The following is an 18,191-nucleotide window of genomic DNA, read 5'->3' as shown; positions in this document are numbered from 1 at the left end:
GCACCTCTGTCTCAGAATCTGTACAATAGACTGTCAGTTTACGAGTTGTTTTTAAATTCAATCCATGCAGTGTTGCCTGGCATAACGCTTGATTCAGTCGCTGTCGTGATCAGACTCGGTAGGCCTACTCAACAGCAACCTCAAATATAAGATAGCGAATAAGGTATAACAACTTAACATACATAACTAGGCCTAGTCTCACTTACCGTTATTGCCGATTGTAACTTGAACAGCGAGGCGGCTTTCAACATCAATCCGAACCGGTTCAAACCGGATACACAAGTGACACAACGTTACCATGCATATTTCTTTCTACCAGGTGGCGCTAGTCGTATAGCATTCTTTTATGCGGTTGAACGCCCAAAACAACACCCATTTCCACAAAACACGCAATCCACAACAAACTTTTGGATATCATTACAAGACTTATTAAACGTTTTATAAACTTAAGTAATTTTATGATAAAATAAAGATAATTTCCATAAATACGATCAATTTGTGAACGGTCCACACGTCGATCCAATCGGTCAGACTAGCTTTGAAGCAAGGCGGCTCACAGTCCCGAAATCTCCCCTGTCGTGGAAATTTACTGGGAACCTGCGAAATACCACCAATTTCCAAGACCGTCTTGTGGTCGTTCTTTAATATATTTTCAAAAACGAAAGATACCGTTTTGTTCAGAATTACTTAAATTTTTAATGTGTAGAATCTCAGTTTGTCAACTTTTAACGTTTGTTCGCTAGGTCGGATTAAACAGAAACTAGCGATGAAAATGTCTATTTTTGCCTGTTTGACCCTAAATTTCTCACTCAAATGAATTTTCGTACAGTCAACATCTATCTCAGTCGATAGATCACGCCAGGATTTACTTAACTGTAAAATACCGTTTAAAAGTATCTGTCAGTTTCCTTATTAGGGGAAAGTAGTCAAATTTCGGACGGATTCAAATTTCGGACAGTAATTAAAAAATACTTAAAAACTCATAAAATAGTCGAGATATTTAATAAAAAGTCATTGTAACTGACCTATGCTTTACTTTCAAATCGGAAATTAACAAGATTGAAGAACAGATATGTGAGCATTATATTTTGTATGGTAAGTTTGAATGTGAATATGTGACTGCGACCTTTTCTGCGATTTAATATACAAAAATGAACTTGTCAAATGACGCAATATTGAACTCCATGTCAAACATGTCTTATTCAGTGTGTTCATTAAACTTTTTTTTGTTTTTTTGTTAAACATATCCTTTTTTTGTATTTTGAGTAAAAAATAAACAATACAGTGGGAATTAACCATCACTATACCTATATAAAGTTTGGTGTCCGAAATTTGAACACCCATTACTAATATGAAAATTTCCTTATTTGGAACAGTCCAAATAATCAATAAATACTTAAATATTGTTCGATTTTCATAACATTTGTAAAGTTCTGAATGGATTTTAGTAATTCAGAGCTTTCCTTAGTTATAAAATCAATAAAAATGTAAAAGTAGTAACTAGGGTAACCAGTTATATCCTAGAAATAAAAGTGCAAGTAGACAAGGGAACATGTTTATCAGCTAAAGCCTTTAAGGGTACTTACACATTGAGCCCAAAATCTGGGTATATATGATGAAAGTTACAAAAGATATATATTATATTAACTAAACAAACTAAACAAACTTTTTATTTCAATGCATATACATTTGCTCACATGAAATTCATGATTATGTAACGATATACATGTTTTATATGAAAATCATACTTATTTTGATTGGTTTTTAATTGCTGTCCAAAATTTGAACACCCTATGTCCGAATTATGAACACCCCTGTCTGAAATTCGAACAGTTATACATTGCTGATTACTTTGGCCTGATATAACACAAATTTAGTATCTGTGTCGAGTTTCAGGTGATAAATGCAAGAAAAGAAAATTCTCTTTCTGCTCATACCTCAGTTATGGGGGTATGTGGATAGGTTTCAAGCATACAAAGGTTTTACAATTAAGGTGTCCGAAATTTGACTACTTTCCCCTACTCAACTTGCGGTTATAAGCGTGTTGGTAGGTAAAAAATGTCGTGTTAACATTCGTTCCGAAGGAACGATAACTCTGTTATCGCACCTTACGTCTCTCATTTCATATTTTGACATTGTGATATTTGCTCACCGCCATTTCAGACGAAAAACATATGAATGTGAACAGCAACATCATAACATATCTAATATGTTTATTTCGAAACACCAATGTTTACATGTTTCAATCAATCCGTCGACCGCCAAGACAAATGAAATCCCTGAAAATATATAAGAAAATGTAGAATATACTACACTGAGTGTATCTGTGTTACTTTATTGATTCTTGTCTGTGAATTTAACTACCACTACATAGGGACGTCGTTGAGAGAAGGACTATTTGCTTCATCTATTTTTCTTGTTGATTTAGTAACAAAAAACAACAAACAAATAAAACCCCTATAACTTGAACTGCAGGGTACCAGATCAATAGTTCGAGGGATACAAAGTATTCGACTCATCCGGGGTTTATCACAAATATGATGTTTTAATGTTGTTTTAAAAGAACCACGATAAGTTGTGGAGACTATATACTACTTACCTTACTTTAGGAAGCAGGCGGATTTGCACATATTACTTAGATTTTTGGACACGGGCATTTCCCTGTGCACTTTATAGCAACTTTCCTGTAAGTAGTTAAAAAGTCTGCCATCAGGGAAGGCTTTATCCATTACCGCTATGTAATCCGTAGTTTTTACACATTGTACGGACAATGATAAGTGTGTCTTTATCAAGAAAGCAAAGTTGAAGCCATTAAAATTACAGAAACAGCAATTCGAAACCAAGCACTTTATCCAAACTTTTAATATCATCAAAATTGAAATCAGACAGATTTGTGTGATAGAGACAAGTTGTACTCACGCGCACTTCTCGGCTAGACACTTGTTGTCATATGTGTTACCGTCCACACCACACACTGGGAACAGCTCCTTCGTACAGATACAAGGACAGGGGCACGTCTCATTACACTTAATATCAACCCCACTGGAAAATAAAATAGGGTCACTTTTGTTCGTTATATTCGTGATTGCTGCATTTCGTGTACCTTATTCAAAATGACATCGCTCTCGAACGATTATACTCAAAGACCTTGACAACAAATAACATTGACATCATCAAATTGTTATCTGTGGATATCGCTTTAAGAGGAATTGTTGAACAGCGAAATAAAGCCTCGGATAAAAAAGTTCTGCTTACGAAACCGCGAATTAATGTATCTGGAAACACTTCAAAACTTATTAAAGGTGAGCTATGATGCGACTCCTGCATAGATATAGGGTAACAGTCAGTGCTATGTTGTAAGGCTAAATGAAGGTGCTCTAGGTGAAACACCAATAAGAAAAGAAAAACATAGAGTACACTAGAAGTGATATGGTGTTTATAGAACTACAAATGGCCATCGCGGTGTCTCCAATAAATTGACACTATAGATGAGCGGCACCTGTCCGTCATTCGTAACCCCCTCACATTACTTGTAATAGGACCGCATAATCAAACCAAAAATTGATTCCTGGAAATCACCTTGTTGGCACAAGATCTCATAGAGAGGTGAATGTTTCGGAGCCCTATTATTGGGTATTCAGGGTGTATCAGTTTTAAATGTTTTATGTGTGGGTTGGGCAATATACACGTAGATGTAAAATATGTAAAGCAATTTTAAAATTCTGTCAAGTGTGTTTCTGACAGGGGGAGGTATCAATATAGGAATTTCATGAATATTTTGGTCAATTTTTGGTGCGGAATTCAACATCAACATCCGCCATACTTTCTGACATTTCGTACATGCACGTGCCCGTAAGTCTGAGATCCACAATACCTACTGACATTTGGCGACACACACGTGTCCGTACGTCTGAGGTCCGCCATACTTACTGACTTTTGGCTAGACACGCGTGTCCGTAGGTCAGAGATCCGCCATACGTACTGACACTTGCCAACATTCACGTGCCCGTAAGTCTGAGATTCGCCATACTTACTGACATTTGGCTACACACGCGTGTCCGTAAGTCTGAGATCCGCTATACCTACTGACATTTGGCTACACAAGCGATTCCGTAAGTCTGAGATCCGCGATACGTACTGACATTTGGCGACACACACGAGTCCGTACGTCTGAGACCCGCCATACTTACTGACTTTTGGCTAGACACGCGTGTCCGTAGGTCAGAGATCCGCCATACGTACTGACACTTGCCAACATTCACGTGCCCGTAAGTCTGAGATTCGCCATACTTACTGACATTTGGCTACACACGCGTGTCCGTAAGTCTGAGATCCGCTATACCTACTGACATTTGGCTACACAAGCGATTCCGTAAGTCTGAGATCCGCGATACGTACTGACATTTGGCGACACACACGTGTCCGTACGTCTGAGATCCGCCATACTTACTGACTTTTGGCTAGACACGTGTGTCCGTAGGTCAGAGATCCGCCATACGTACTGACACTTGCCAACATTCACGTGCCCGTATGTCTGAGATTCGCCATACTTACTGACATTTGGATACACACGCGTGTCCGTAAGTCTGAGATCCGCCATACCTACTGACGTTTGACTACATACGTGTGTCCGTAAGTCTGAGATCCGCCATACGTACTGACTTTTGGCTACACACGCGTTTCCGTACGTCTGAGATCCGCCATACTTACTGACATTTGGCTAGAAACGCGTGTCTGTACGTCTGAGATCCGCCATACGTACTGACACTTGCCAACATTCAAATGCCAGTAAGTCTGAGATCCGCAATACTTACTGACATTTGGCTAGACACGCGTGTCCGTAAGTCTGAGATTCGCCATACTTACTGACACTTGCCAACATTCACGTGCCCGTACGTCTGAGATCCGCAATACTTACTGACATTTTGCTACACACGCTTGTCCGTAAGTCTGAGATTCGCAATATTTACTGACATTTGGCTACACACGCGTGTCCGTAAGTCTGAGATCCGCCATACTTACTGACATTTGCCAACATTCACGTGCCCGTATGTCTGAGATCCGCAATACTTACTGACATTTGGCTAGAAACGTGTGTCCGTCAGTCTGAGATCCGCCATACCTACTGACACTTGCCAACATTCACGTGCAAGTAAGTCTGAGATCCGCCATACTTACTGACATTTTGCTACACAAGCGTGTCCGTCAGTCTGAAATCCGCCATACTTACTGACATTTGGCTAGAAACGCGTGTATGTACGTCTGAGATCCGCCATACTTACTGACATTGGCTAACCACGCGTGTCCGTAAGTCTGAGATTCGCCATACGTACTGACATTTGGCTACATATGCGTGTGTGTAAGTCTGAGATCCGCCTTACTTACTGACATTTGGCTACACACGCGTGTCCGTAAGTCTGAGATTCGCCATACGTACTGACATTTGGCTACACACGCGTTTCCGTAAATCTGAGATCCGCCATACTTACTGACATTTGGCTACACACGCGTGTCCGTAAGTCTGAGATCCGCCATACTTACTGACATTTGGCTACATATGCGTGTGTGTAAGTCTGAGATCCGCCATACTTACTGACATTTGGCTACACACGCGTTTCCATATGTTTCTCCATTCACTCCACACACCGGGTCATATTCTCTTGTACATTTACAATTACATGGACACGGCCCACAACATTCCACCAAGGTGTCACTGAAAAACAAAATCGAAGTCAAATCATATAGTATACGATATACGTAAAACAGCAATACAATTGTATATTCATTACCAATGAATTCTCTTGATAATATATAGTTAAAGGTGATACGAATTTGCATTTGGAATATTCCAATTCTACATTCGTCAGACATTTTTGCAACATGCAGGCGCGCGTTGGTAGCTTTAGTTGTATTACTCAGATTGGACAACGAGCCTTTCATAAACAGTTGTGAAACAATTATATCTCGCTTACTTGCACTTTGCTTTACATTTGTTAGAATATGTAACTCCATCCACACCGCAAACTGGGTTGAATTCTTCTGTACATATGCATGCGCATGGACAACGTCCTTTGCATTCAATGGACACGCCTCTAGATTTAAAAAACGTAAGCATGAAAACAGTTCAGATCACTGAGATACGATTGTATGTTAAATCGTGTCATACGATTACAAACACAGTTTTAAATATTTTAAGAAACGAATCTTTAAACATTAATTTTGCGAGCTTTAACTAGAAAAAAACGGAAGTAAACCTTAAAGGTTCGAAATATTTGAAAATTGCAGGATATTTTCTTCTTTCTTATTTAAATTTATGTGGGCATACGTACTGTGACGAAAAGGCATTTACATGCAATAAGCTAGATTCCTATTTGATTGGATTGCTTTAATGTCATGTTTTGTTTTACAAGTGGAGGAGAGCCAGATAACCCGGAGAAAAAAAACGACTTCTGGCCAGAACCTGTCAACTGGGTAACTGTTCCATATATGCCTTGCGACACATAGGTCGAGAGCTTGTGGTAACATGTCGCGTAAATTATTGCATATTCCTTGTATGTATCACATTTGATAATAATAAAACAAACTTACTGACATTTCGCCATGCACGGGTTCCCGTAGGACTGACCATCTTTCCCACAAACTGGGTTTAATTCTTTAGTACATCCACAACCACAAGGACACTGTCCAGAACAAGCCACTGGTACATTCCTACAATATACACAACACCCATTGGTATACCTTCCTACAATATACACACCACACACTGGTACCTTCCTACAACATACACACCATACATTGGTATACCTTCCTACAACACACACACACACCATACATTGGTATATTCCTACAACATACACACCATACACTGGTATACCTTCCTACAATATACACACCATACACTGGTACTGGTACCTTCCTACAACACACACACCATACACTTATACCTTCCTACAATATACACACCACACACTGGTACCTTCCTACAACATACACACCATACATTGGTATACCTTCCTACAACACACACACACACACCATACATTGGTACCTTCCTACAACATACACAACATACACTGGTACCTTCCTACAACACACACACCATACACTGGTACCTTCCTACAATATACACCCCATACACTGGTACCTTCCTACAACATACACACCATACACTGGTACCTTCCTACAACACACACACCATACACTGGTACCTTCCTACAACCTACACATCATACACTGGTACCTTCCTACCACATACACATCATACAATGGTAAGTCCGCCACTTACTGACAAACAACAAATCCCCCACTTACTGAAAGACAACAAATCCCCCACTTACTAACACACAATAAATACTCCACTTACTGACAGACAACAGGTCCCAACTTACTGACAGACAACAAGTCCACCATTTACTGACACACAACAAATACTCCACTTACTGACAGACAACAAGTCCCTTCGTACTGACAGACAACGAATCCCCCACTTACTGACAGACAACAAGTCCCCCACTTACTGACAGACAACAAATCCCCCACTTACTGACATACAACAAGTCCCCACTTACTGACAGACAACAAAGCCCCCACTTACTGACAGACAACAAAACCCCCACTTACTGACAGCCAACAAATCCCCCACTTACTAACAGACAACAAGTCTGCCATTTCCTGACAGACAAAAAATCCACCACTTACTGACAGACAACAAATCCCCCACTTACTAACAAACAACAAGTCCACCACTTACTGACACAAAACAAATACTCCACTTACTGACAGACAACAAGTCCCCACTTACTGACAGACAACAAATCCCCTCTTACTGACAGACAACAAATCCCCCACTTACTGACAGACAGCAAGTCCACCAGTTACTGACACACAACAAATACTCCACTTACTGACAGACAACAAGTTCCCAACTTACTGACAAACAACAAGTCCACCACTTACTGACACAAAACAAATACTCCACTGACTGACAGACAACAAGTCCCCACTTACTGACAGACAACAAATCCCCTCTTACTGACAGACAACAAATCCCCCACTTACTGACAGACAGCAAGTCCACCAGTTACTGACACAAACAAATACTCCACTTACTGACAGACAACAAATCCCCAACTTACTGACAAACAACAAGTCCACCACTTACTGACACAAAACAAATACTCCACTTACTGACAGACAACAAGTCCCAACTTACTGGCAGACAACGGATCCCCAACTTAATGAGACAACAAGTCCCCCACTTACTGACAGACAACAAGTTCCCAACTTACTGACAGACAACAAGTCCCCCACTTACTGACAGACAACAAGTTCCCATCTTACTGAAAGACAACAAATCCCCCACTTACTGACAGACAACAAGTTCCCAACTTAAGGATAGAAAACAAGTCCCCCCCACTTACTGACAGACAACAAGTTCCCAAGTTACTGACAGACAACAAGTTCCCAACTTACTGACAGACAACAAGTCCCCCACTTACTGACAGACAACAAGTCCCCCACTTACTGACAGACAAGTCCCCCACTTACTGACAGACAACAAGTTCCCAACTTACTGACAGACACCAAATCCCTCACTTACCGACAGACAACAAGTTCCCAAATTACTGACAGACAGCAAGTCCCCCACATACTGACAGACAAGTTCCCAACTTACTGACAGACAACAAGTCCCCCACTTACTGACAGACAACAAGTTCCCAACTTACTGACAGACAACAAGTTCCCATCTTACTGCCAGACAACAAGTTCCCAACTTACTGACAGACAACAAGTCCCCCACTAGCTGACAGACAACAAGTTCCCCACTTACTGACAGACAACAAGTTCCCAACTTAATGACAGACAACAAGTCCCCCACTTACTGACAGACAACAAGTTCCCAATTTACTGACAGACAACAAGTTCCCAACTTACTGACAGACAACAAGTTCCCAACTTACTGACAGACAACAAGTCCCCCACTTACTGACAGACAACAAGTTCCCAACTTACGAACAGAAAACAAGTCACTCCACTTACTGACAGACAACAAGTTCATAAGTTACTGACAGACAACAAGTTCCCAACTTACTGACAGACAACAAGTCCCCCACTTACTGACAGACAACAAGTCCCCCACTTACTGACAGACAACAAGTTCCCAACTTACTGACAGATAACAAATCCACCACTTACTGACACACAACAAGTCCCCCAGTTACTGACAGACAATAAATCCACCACTTACTGACATCCAGCAGCACATTTGTTGCTGTATGTTTTCCCGTCAGCTCCACACACTGGGGCAAATATTGCTGGACAAATACAAGGACATGGACACTTTCCTTTACAGGCGATCCCCACACCTCTGTCAACAGTGACACACAGATATCAACTGAAATTGGTGTTATCAACTTACAAATGTATCACTTAATCAAATAATTATTTTTAGGAAAAATAGCTCATCTAAAGTAAAAGAAATTATAAATATATATATATGATAAAATATTATAAAAGAAATTACATTAAAATGCAAAATTTGTTTTGCAAACTAAGGAAAATTGGAAATAAAAGTAGAATAATATAATTGCGAAAAGATTAATTACCGAAAATTACTTACGGTGATAATTAATATGCTTGTTGCGGACACCCATCAAATATACGTACAAAAATACATTTAGAGTTGCTAAATACTTACCAGCATCGTGCAAGGCAATCCTTACCTTATACAACGTATCTTAGCGTTACTTAAGGGGGACTGGGGGTCATTGCGAAAACACATAACCGACCTTTACTTACCGCGATATTGTATATAGATGTTGTCGATACCAAATATACCTATAACCTATATACAGTGGCAAGGTACTCACTGACATCCCGCGAAGCAATCGTTACCATACGTTTTCCCATCCACTCCACAAACAGGGTCATATTGGAGAGTGCACACGCAGTCACAGGGACATTTACCAAAACAATTAACGTCCACCTTACTGTTGGAGAAAATATAATGATTAATTCCATTATCATGACAAAGGACACACTACACAACGAGTATCAACAATAGACCTGAAATTTCCGGAAGAGAAAGAAATCGCACAAGCCATATACAACAAACCACTTAACTCAGTTAAAACGATTAAGAGATAAGATATATTATCATAATTCACTGATATCCAAACCATCAATACCGTATCAATGAGCCACTAACTGTACCGGGAAACATTTTCCTTTGTAAACCTACAAGCATCTTGTTTTTTATTCTTTAGGAGTTTGCAACAGTCATTGAACTGACCGAAGTCGCATATATCTAATATAAACTGTAGATACATGTATTGACCAAGGGAACTTTAGAAAACATGTGAGTCAAAACCATTGATATCATAATTATGCAGTGTAATGTTGAATTCAACATCGAATAGTGTTAGATTTAAAAACGTTTTCACAAAAATACCCGACATAAATAAAAGACATTTATAGAGCTAAGAACGTAGTTCTCTAAGAACACGTCAATAATATGTTAAGTGCAGAAAGGATTGCAAAAATTTACTCAAAGAGGGTTAAAATAGATCAGAAGACAGCATGTGCATATCTTTTATCGAATACTATTACAAAAAAAGTGTTATTTTAGATGATTTACATGATAAGTTATTCAAACATGAGACTTTAAAGCAACACGATATTCTATTGTATTATGTATACATGAAAAATATAATAGTCTTTTGTTTGATGAATGAATGAATGAATGAATGAATGAATATCTTTATTTCCGCCAACATGTGAAGATTGGTTATTTGTACAATTCAACTCAATACAGAAAAAAAAAAGAAATTAGATAGAAAAAAATATGTACAGTAAGTTAGAAATTGCAATGATTAACTGTCAATGACTTAAGTTAAACGATTGTCAGTCTTTTACATGTATTTCATAATTTACAACCGGTTGAACCAATGCACGAGGGCTGGCTTCATTTCATATATTGTATTTGCTGATTCTACCATAATGTATTTCCAATGATCCAGATTGATTTCTGTTAAATCAATGTCTCCTCCAAGAAATTTAACTAGATCATCATCGTCATTAAGAATTGTCACACTTTGTATGACCGGAAGTAGATTTACTATGGCTGTTTTTAATTCGTCTCTTTCATTAAAATAAACACGACAATTTATTAGTAGATTTTTCACGATGTCATCCACGTTTCTTTTACAAGAGTCACAAATACAGCTGGTAATAGGAAGGGTTCCTAGCTTTACTAGAAATCCAAATTCTCTACACATATTTTGTATTTCTTGATACAACAGCCATAACTTATGTGGAATTATTTTAGGATGAGGTTCCCGAAACCGTGATAGATCTGTCCGTCTAGATACCCGTTCTCTCCATTTTATTTCTGATGTTTCACATATTGGTTTCTTTTCCAACATAATACTTCCAGGCAGCTTTAGTGGTAATTTTATAAAACTACTGAGAAATCCTTCAAGGCCGTATTTATATATTGTTGCAACCAATGTCCGGAATACTTATATGAGAAATATACCAATATTAAAATTGAATAACCGTTTGTCAATTTTCCTTACATCAGGTAAACACAGCCTTCGAAAGAAGAGCAAAATTAATTTATCTATATAATGCGAAAGTCTACAGATTCCAAGGGTTTCAACTGTCGGAAGAAGAATTTCTGTCAAATCCTTGGATAATTCGACAACACTTCCGCTGGATTACTTCAAGTGTGTCAAAACTCCTTTCCGCGTTTCTCTCTAAGTCACACAAGCGTACATTCTGGTTGGTAATATCACGCGTTTCCTTATGACGGAGGACGCGATCGGCGTAATTTCTCCAAATCGAAGACCGACATCACGAAGAGAATGGAATGATTTCTGCAACCTTTGACAGGCTCTGTCTACGCACGTATTTACAGGATTAACAAATGAGATGACAGTCCCAGCATATATTACACTTTCTTTTATTTCAATAACGTTTCCTCCCATATAGAATTCATACTTTGAATTAGGATTCCTGCTATTGAATTCAACGATAACACTCTTGCGCGCGTTAAATCTCAATTGCCATTGGTATGCATACCAACTTGATTAGATTATGTAGACCTGCTTTCGTCGACGAGATCAAGCAGGTGTCGTCGGCTAATAAAATAGCAGGTATATGTCTATCTACCATTTTAATTTTAAACATAAATCGCTGCACACTCTTCCTTGACCGACTCCGTGTGTCAAGTGTACAAAATCACTTAATTCTCCTCTGATTCTTTTAATACTTTCGTACCCATAATACATAATATTCTATTGTTTCAAGTATACATGAAAAGTGTAGTAGTCTATTGTTTGATGTATACATGAACATTGTAATGATATATTGTTTGACGTATACATGACCAATGTAATATTCTATTGTTTGTTGTATTCATGAACATTGTAATATTCTATATAATTGTTTGATGTATACATAAACAATGTAATATTCTATTGTTTGATGTTTACATGAACAATGTAATATATTCTATTGTTTGATGTATACATGAACAATGTAATATTCTATTGTTTGTTGTATTCATGAACATTGTAATATTTCATACAATTATTTGATGTATACATGAACAATGTAATGATATATTGTTTGATGTATACATGAACAATGTAATATATTCTATTGTTTGATGTATACCTGAACAATATAATATTCTATTGTTATATGTATACATTAAAAATGTAATAATATAGTGTTTGATGTATACATGAACAATATAATATTCTATTGATTGATGTATACATGAACATTGTAATATTCTATATATACTTGTTTGATGTATACATGAACAATGTAATGATATATTGTTTGATATATTCATGAACAATTGTTATAGATGCTACTCACGCACAGCCGGCTGCACACGGGTTACTGTAGTTTTTACCATCGGCTCCACACACCGGGTTATATTCCAGGGTACAGATACACGGGCACGGACATTTCTGGAAACAGTCGATCCCAACTCCTCTGTAATCAAAACATAATTCATCTTGGCCCATTACTACTGTTGTCAAAACAATATCTATTGCAATATGATTTAATATACTTAAACCTTTCCATATGAGTTTTTCTTTCTTTTTTTTTATAAATCGTAGATTTAAGACTTTTCTTGCAAGTTGAAATTCACTACTTTATAATTAGGCTAACACTAATATATCTAATTATATACAACAAATCGCGACTTACTGGCAACCTGCTGTACATAAGTTTCCATACGTGTTCCCATCCACACCACAGACAGGGTCGTACTGCTGGGTACACACGCAGTCACAGGGACATTTTCCCGCACATGCCACAGCAACACCTCTATGAAAAAATACAGTCACATTGACATTTACCAGCACATTCTATAGCAACATCTCTATAAAGAAATACAGGCACAGGGGCATTCATCCGCACATTCTATAGCAACACCTCTAATAAAAGACACAGTCACGAGGAAATTTACCTGCTCTTTAATTATACCTCTATAAATAAATTTAGGCACACGTCACAGTATTACATCGACACTTTTATATATGCATGGACATTTACCAATTTACATACATCAAAATCTTATCAATATCGGAAGATAACATCGGTTTCTAAGTATTAGATATTCAAATATGAATGTCGCTGTAACTATATATTGTATACAGATACTGTCGTAAAGATGACTGTTATGGTATGAATAGGGGAAACGCCGAAAACTGTGGAATAGTCAAGATAATGGAAAGATCATGAATAGTTCGAGATCAAAAAGGTTCGATTACCGGTCATTATCTTGATAACTCCACAGTTTGAGTTGTTTCTCATATAGGGATTGGATTTCGTTTTTATGTTAACCATGCTTGTATGGAGCAATTCCTCTAAGAATATATTCTATGGGGCGCGTTCCCATGTTGAATATATTCTTAGAGGAATTGCTCCATACAAGCATGATTAACATAAAAACGAAATCCAATCCCTATATTTACACTCACACGAATTTTTATTTATATTTTATACAATAAAATCGTCATTTGAAAGTGACGTAATTTTTCAATAAAAGTCGGTCAAAAGTGGGAGGAGCTTACTCAATTGAACAGGGAATGATGACTCTTCACGTAAGATAGAATTATCCATCCGCGATGAAAAAAAGTTCAATAATTTAGTGTTAAATAAACATGACAAACAAAGTAAATTTCAGAGATAATTTTATTCAATCATATCAAATCTTTAAATAGGTATTCAATTTTGCTAAAAGTTAATGTTAATATATAGCGTAATAACATAAAGTATTTGTAATCGGCCACATGTGTGAACTCGGTGACCGTTATTGTGCAGCGAGGCGAGACTGACGCACGCTTACACACTGGAGTTTTCCGAAGTTGTCAAAACACCGATGTTCAAGTAGCTAAATTTGTTTGAGATTGTCGTCTGACTTGACGATATTCGGAGCCATGTGATTATATAATCTACGATTAGATCCAACGCCATCTATAGATGGAACAACTTCACTTGTGTTCGATGGATACAATGTATTTGTGGTGACGTGTGACCGTGGATTACTAGCGGTCGGGATATTTTTTCCCGTTTCTTAATACAATTGTTAATTTTAAAAATGTTTGTATCATATATAAATATAATACATACATAAATATATGTATTGTTTACATTTTCCTAAAATTCTATGAAAAACAGCAATATACACGTAATGTTACGTCAAAATGTAAACAAAGCCACGTGTTTCTTTTTTTTTTAAAGTACCCCCTTTACGTTGCATAGAATATTTTCATACGCTAGTTCAAATTTCAATGTTACCATGCAGTTATGGTAAACAAAATCGGCTAAAGCCTAGCAAGTGTTAATATACTTAAAACATGACATCAAATGGCACTAGTATTCTCCACCATTACACAGGATATTGTTTAACTATTCCATACTTCTAGGTTAAACTCTTACTACCATTTGAAACCTAGAGATCTGCATTTTACAATTTCATCAAGAGAGCATCCCCTGCGAGACCTTGATGAATAATTCGTGAACATATATGAATAATTAATGTTCATGAATATTCTTCAATTATTCCTGAATATGGTATACAATTCATGAACTTAAAACCTCATGACTACTTAAGGAAAACATATTTCATGAACATTCATGAATTCTTTCATTCGTGAATTTATGAACATTCATTAATCTTTTATTCATGAAATAATGAACATTCATGAATCACTTTTATTCATGAAATCATGAACATTCATGAACAATCCATTCATGAAAATTCATTAAAATTTCGTGAATATTTGAAGAATATTTATTTATTATTATTTAATTCAAACTCTCATAAATGATCATAAATGTTTATTCATGACAATTCATGAGTTATTCAATATGCGCGACAAATTCATAAAAATACATGAAAATTCATGAACTGGAACAATTCATGAATATTTATGAACTTAATTGAGCCAGGTCAGTGTTGTGTTCATGACTTTCCATGGATGCAAGTTTTAATCAGCTCTGAAACTAAATCTGAGCATACAGTTAACAAACTAATTTAAAAATTGATGATTTTATTGTGATTGAGTTTAGAAAGCAAAATTCTTGAAACGCCTATTGAAATGGCCCATGGATTCCACAAGATTTTACCACTGAATCTAGTGGTATTCCTGTGTTACCCTACAGAAAATTGCATGGACATTCCATTGGATTCCATAAATATTTCCACTGGTGCCTCCATTGATATTACCAATAGAATTCAAGTGGTAAATTTCTATGAAATTTTCTATCAAACCAATGGGATTTTCTATTGGAATCAATTCAGTATTTGATGAAACAAATTCTTATGACAAAGGTTATAATCCATATATAAATTCATTATATATTGTAACAACTGAAGAGCTTACACATGAAATCACCAACAGTTTACTGTGTTAATTATGTTTTCATATACTGCCAAAGAGAAAAATTCTTCAAAATGAATGAATAATTCCTGACATGAACATGAACAATCATGAATGTTTCATGGATTCATAAAACTTCATGATGAGTTCATGATAGTCATTTGATGAATATTCATAATTTTTTTCATGAACCACAATCTGCTAATATTCTTGAAAGTTCATGAACATTCATTATTTCATGAATACTATCTCGCAGGGGATTCATTATGATTTTCATGACTGCATATAGACAAATATTGAATAATCGCAAGCGTCCTCTGCTATGAAGCACAATGCATATGGGTAAGTGTAGTCTATAAGTCACCCACCGGGAAACAGATTGTAGCCCTAAAACTTACTTGCGACCAGCGTGGCACTTATTAGGATATGTTTTGCCATCCACGCCACACACTGGTGTGTAGTCCTGGGTACACACACAATCATCTCCACATTTCCCGGACAGGATCACGTTAAACCCCCTGTATATCACAAACATTGTGGTCTTACTTTATACATATCATAACTGTCATTTATATATCAGTACGGGTACTATAGGAATATTTTCTGACCTTGAGGCTTTACATCCATGCAACGTATCTTTACATATAAAAAAATCCACCTTACACTAAAACATTAATAATCTGACATCAATAGGTGAGTCGAACATTGACTATGGTTTTGTTTCTTGATCAACGCAGACTTGATCACGTTGTAACAGGCTTCTAAGGATACAACTGCGTAATCATTTCCAAGAGAAAATGTCTAGAGTTCATCGATAAAAGTGGAATAAGATGTCAAAATATTATAAGGATTAAGTTGAGTTAACCGATTGTACTCTCGTCATAACCCGTTCCGCGATTTATTTACTACACTCAGATTTTTATGTTATATTTCCATAACACAAACTTGTATATTCAGGTTAATCCTTCAGAAATTTTGACAACAAAACATTATATTCTCAAGCTAGAATTAAGAGTGTTTTGGAATCAAAATTGGCTGGGAGAAAATTAAAACGTAACTTACCTCCCAACTCTGCATTCGTTCTTGAACGTCCTAGTTTTAAGCCTAGCGCCGCACACTGGGCCGCTTTTTCTGTTACACTTCTTTCCCCCAACAATGCCTACAACATAATTTTTATGAGTTGTAAAGCATACATTGTAAACATATAACATAAATATACATTTTAAACATATAACATCGGTATAAATTGTAAACCTACAACATAAGCATACGTTGTAAACATATAACACAAATATACATTGTAAACATACAACGAAAGTATGCATTGTAAACATATAACATATAAGTAGACAGTGTAATCATACAACATAAGTAGACATTGTAAACATATAACATAAGTAGACATTGTAAACATACAACACAAATATACATTGTAAACATACGACACAAGTATTCATTGTAAACATACAACACAAATATACATTGTAAACATACAACACAAATATACATTGTAAACATACAACACAAATATACATTGTAAACATACAACACAAATATACATCGTAAACCTACATCATCAGTATACATTGTAAACCTACAACATCAGTATACATTGTAAACATATAACATAATTATATATATTGTAAACATAAAACATAAGAATACATTGTAAATATACACGCAAATATATAAAAGCGTATGTTGTCAACATTCACGTAAGCATAATTATTACAGCAGAATTATATATACTTTGTAAACATCATAACATAACTTATTTTTAATTATTTGATTTCAGGTTTTTACACATAATCGACTTTTGATACCATGCACTGAGTGAGGAACCAAAGAGTTTAAAGCAATAAAGAACTGTGAATGCTTTAGTACGGTGTAAGTAAGATCATCTTACTTGTGTGGTATCGCTCATTAACAATCATCTGTCAATCCCGTTAAAAAAATACCAAAACTGATCATAACTATTTAATGCAATCTGGCGATAACGGTGCTACCAGACCTTCCGTTACCAATCTATTCAATGATTACTTACGGCCCTCTGTTACAGCGTACAGGAGGAACGAAACACCAACCACAATAAGTAGATGTTGATTCATGGCTGCAAAGAAAATGTAAATATTTTATGTAATAAGTGGAGTGACAAAATCCTAACCTAGGCCCCCATAGTAACAACTTATCAGTTACATAATGTATATTTTTTTCGTCGTGGAAAGTTAAACCTAAGGTTCCCTCCGTAGCGCCTTATCAGTATTGTAGAAATATTAGTTGGTT

The 18,191-nt window shown here is 36.5% G+C and overlaps 1 protein-coding gene across 1 annotated transcript; it reads right to left on the bottom strand.

Annotated features, from left to right (window-relative positions):
- Positions 1–2,045: 2,045 nt before the first annotated feature.
- LOC138306685 (serine protease inhibitor dipetalogastin-like) lies at positions 2,046–18,016 on the bottom strand. Its single transcript, XM_069247134.1, has 13 exons — positions 17,953–18,016; positions 16,971–17,067; positions 16,307–16,426; positions 13,228–13,347; positions 12,889–13,008; positions 9,870–9,989; positions 9,248–9,367; positions 6,589–6,708; positions 5,973–6,092; positions 5,594–5,713; positions 2,920–3,042; positions 2,600–2,684; positions 2,046–2,279 (listed from the first exon to the last, which is right to left on the bottom strand). Exons 1-12 carry the CDS (start codon positions 18,014–18,016, stop codon positions 2,636–2,638), a joined length of 1,293 nt encoding a protein of 430 aa, XP_069103235.1. The 3' UTR covers positions 2,046–2,279; positions 2,600–2,635.
- Positions 18,017–18,191: the final 175 nt, after the last annotated feature.

This window comes from Argopecten irradians, chromosome 1 (genome assembly GCF_041381155.1).
Source record: "Argopecten irradians isolate NY chromosome 1, Ai_NY, whole genome shotgun sequence".
Classification (NCBI taxonomy): Eukaryota; Metazoa; Mollusca; class Bivalvia; order Pectinida; family Pectinidae; genus Argopecten; species Argopecten irradians.
Note: the sequence above shows the minus strand (reverse complement) of the source record. Positions and strands in the feature narration are given on the sequence as shown.

What these genes read in the sequence shown, in the direction of transcription:
- LOC138306685 (XM_069247134.1), bottom strand. Translation starts at nt 18,016, where the DNA reads ATGAATCAACATCTACTTATTGTGGTTGGTGTTTCGTTCCTCCTGTAC. An exon ending in GCGTGTGTAGCCAAATGTCA is followed by an intron (nt 3,043 to 5,593) that starts GTAAGTATGGCG and finishes TTTATTTTCCAG; the next exon opens with TGGGGTTGATATTAAGTGTA. An exon ending in TGTCTAGCCGAGAAGTGCGC is followed by an intron (nt 2,685 to 2,919) that starts GTGAGTACAACT and finishes AACTACTTACAG; the next exon opens with GAAAGTTGCTATAAAGTGCA.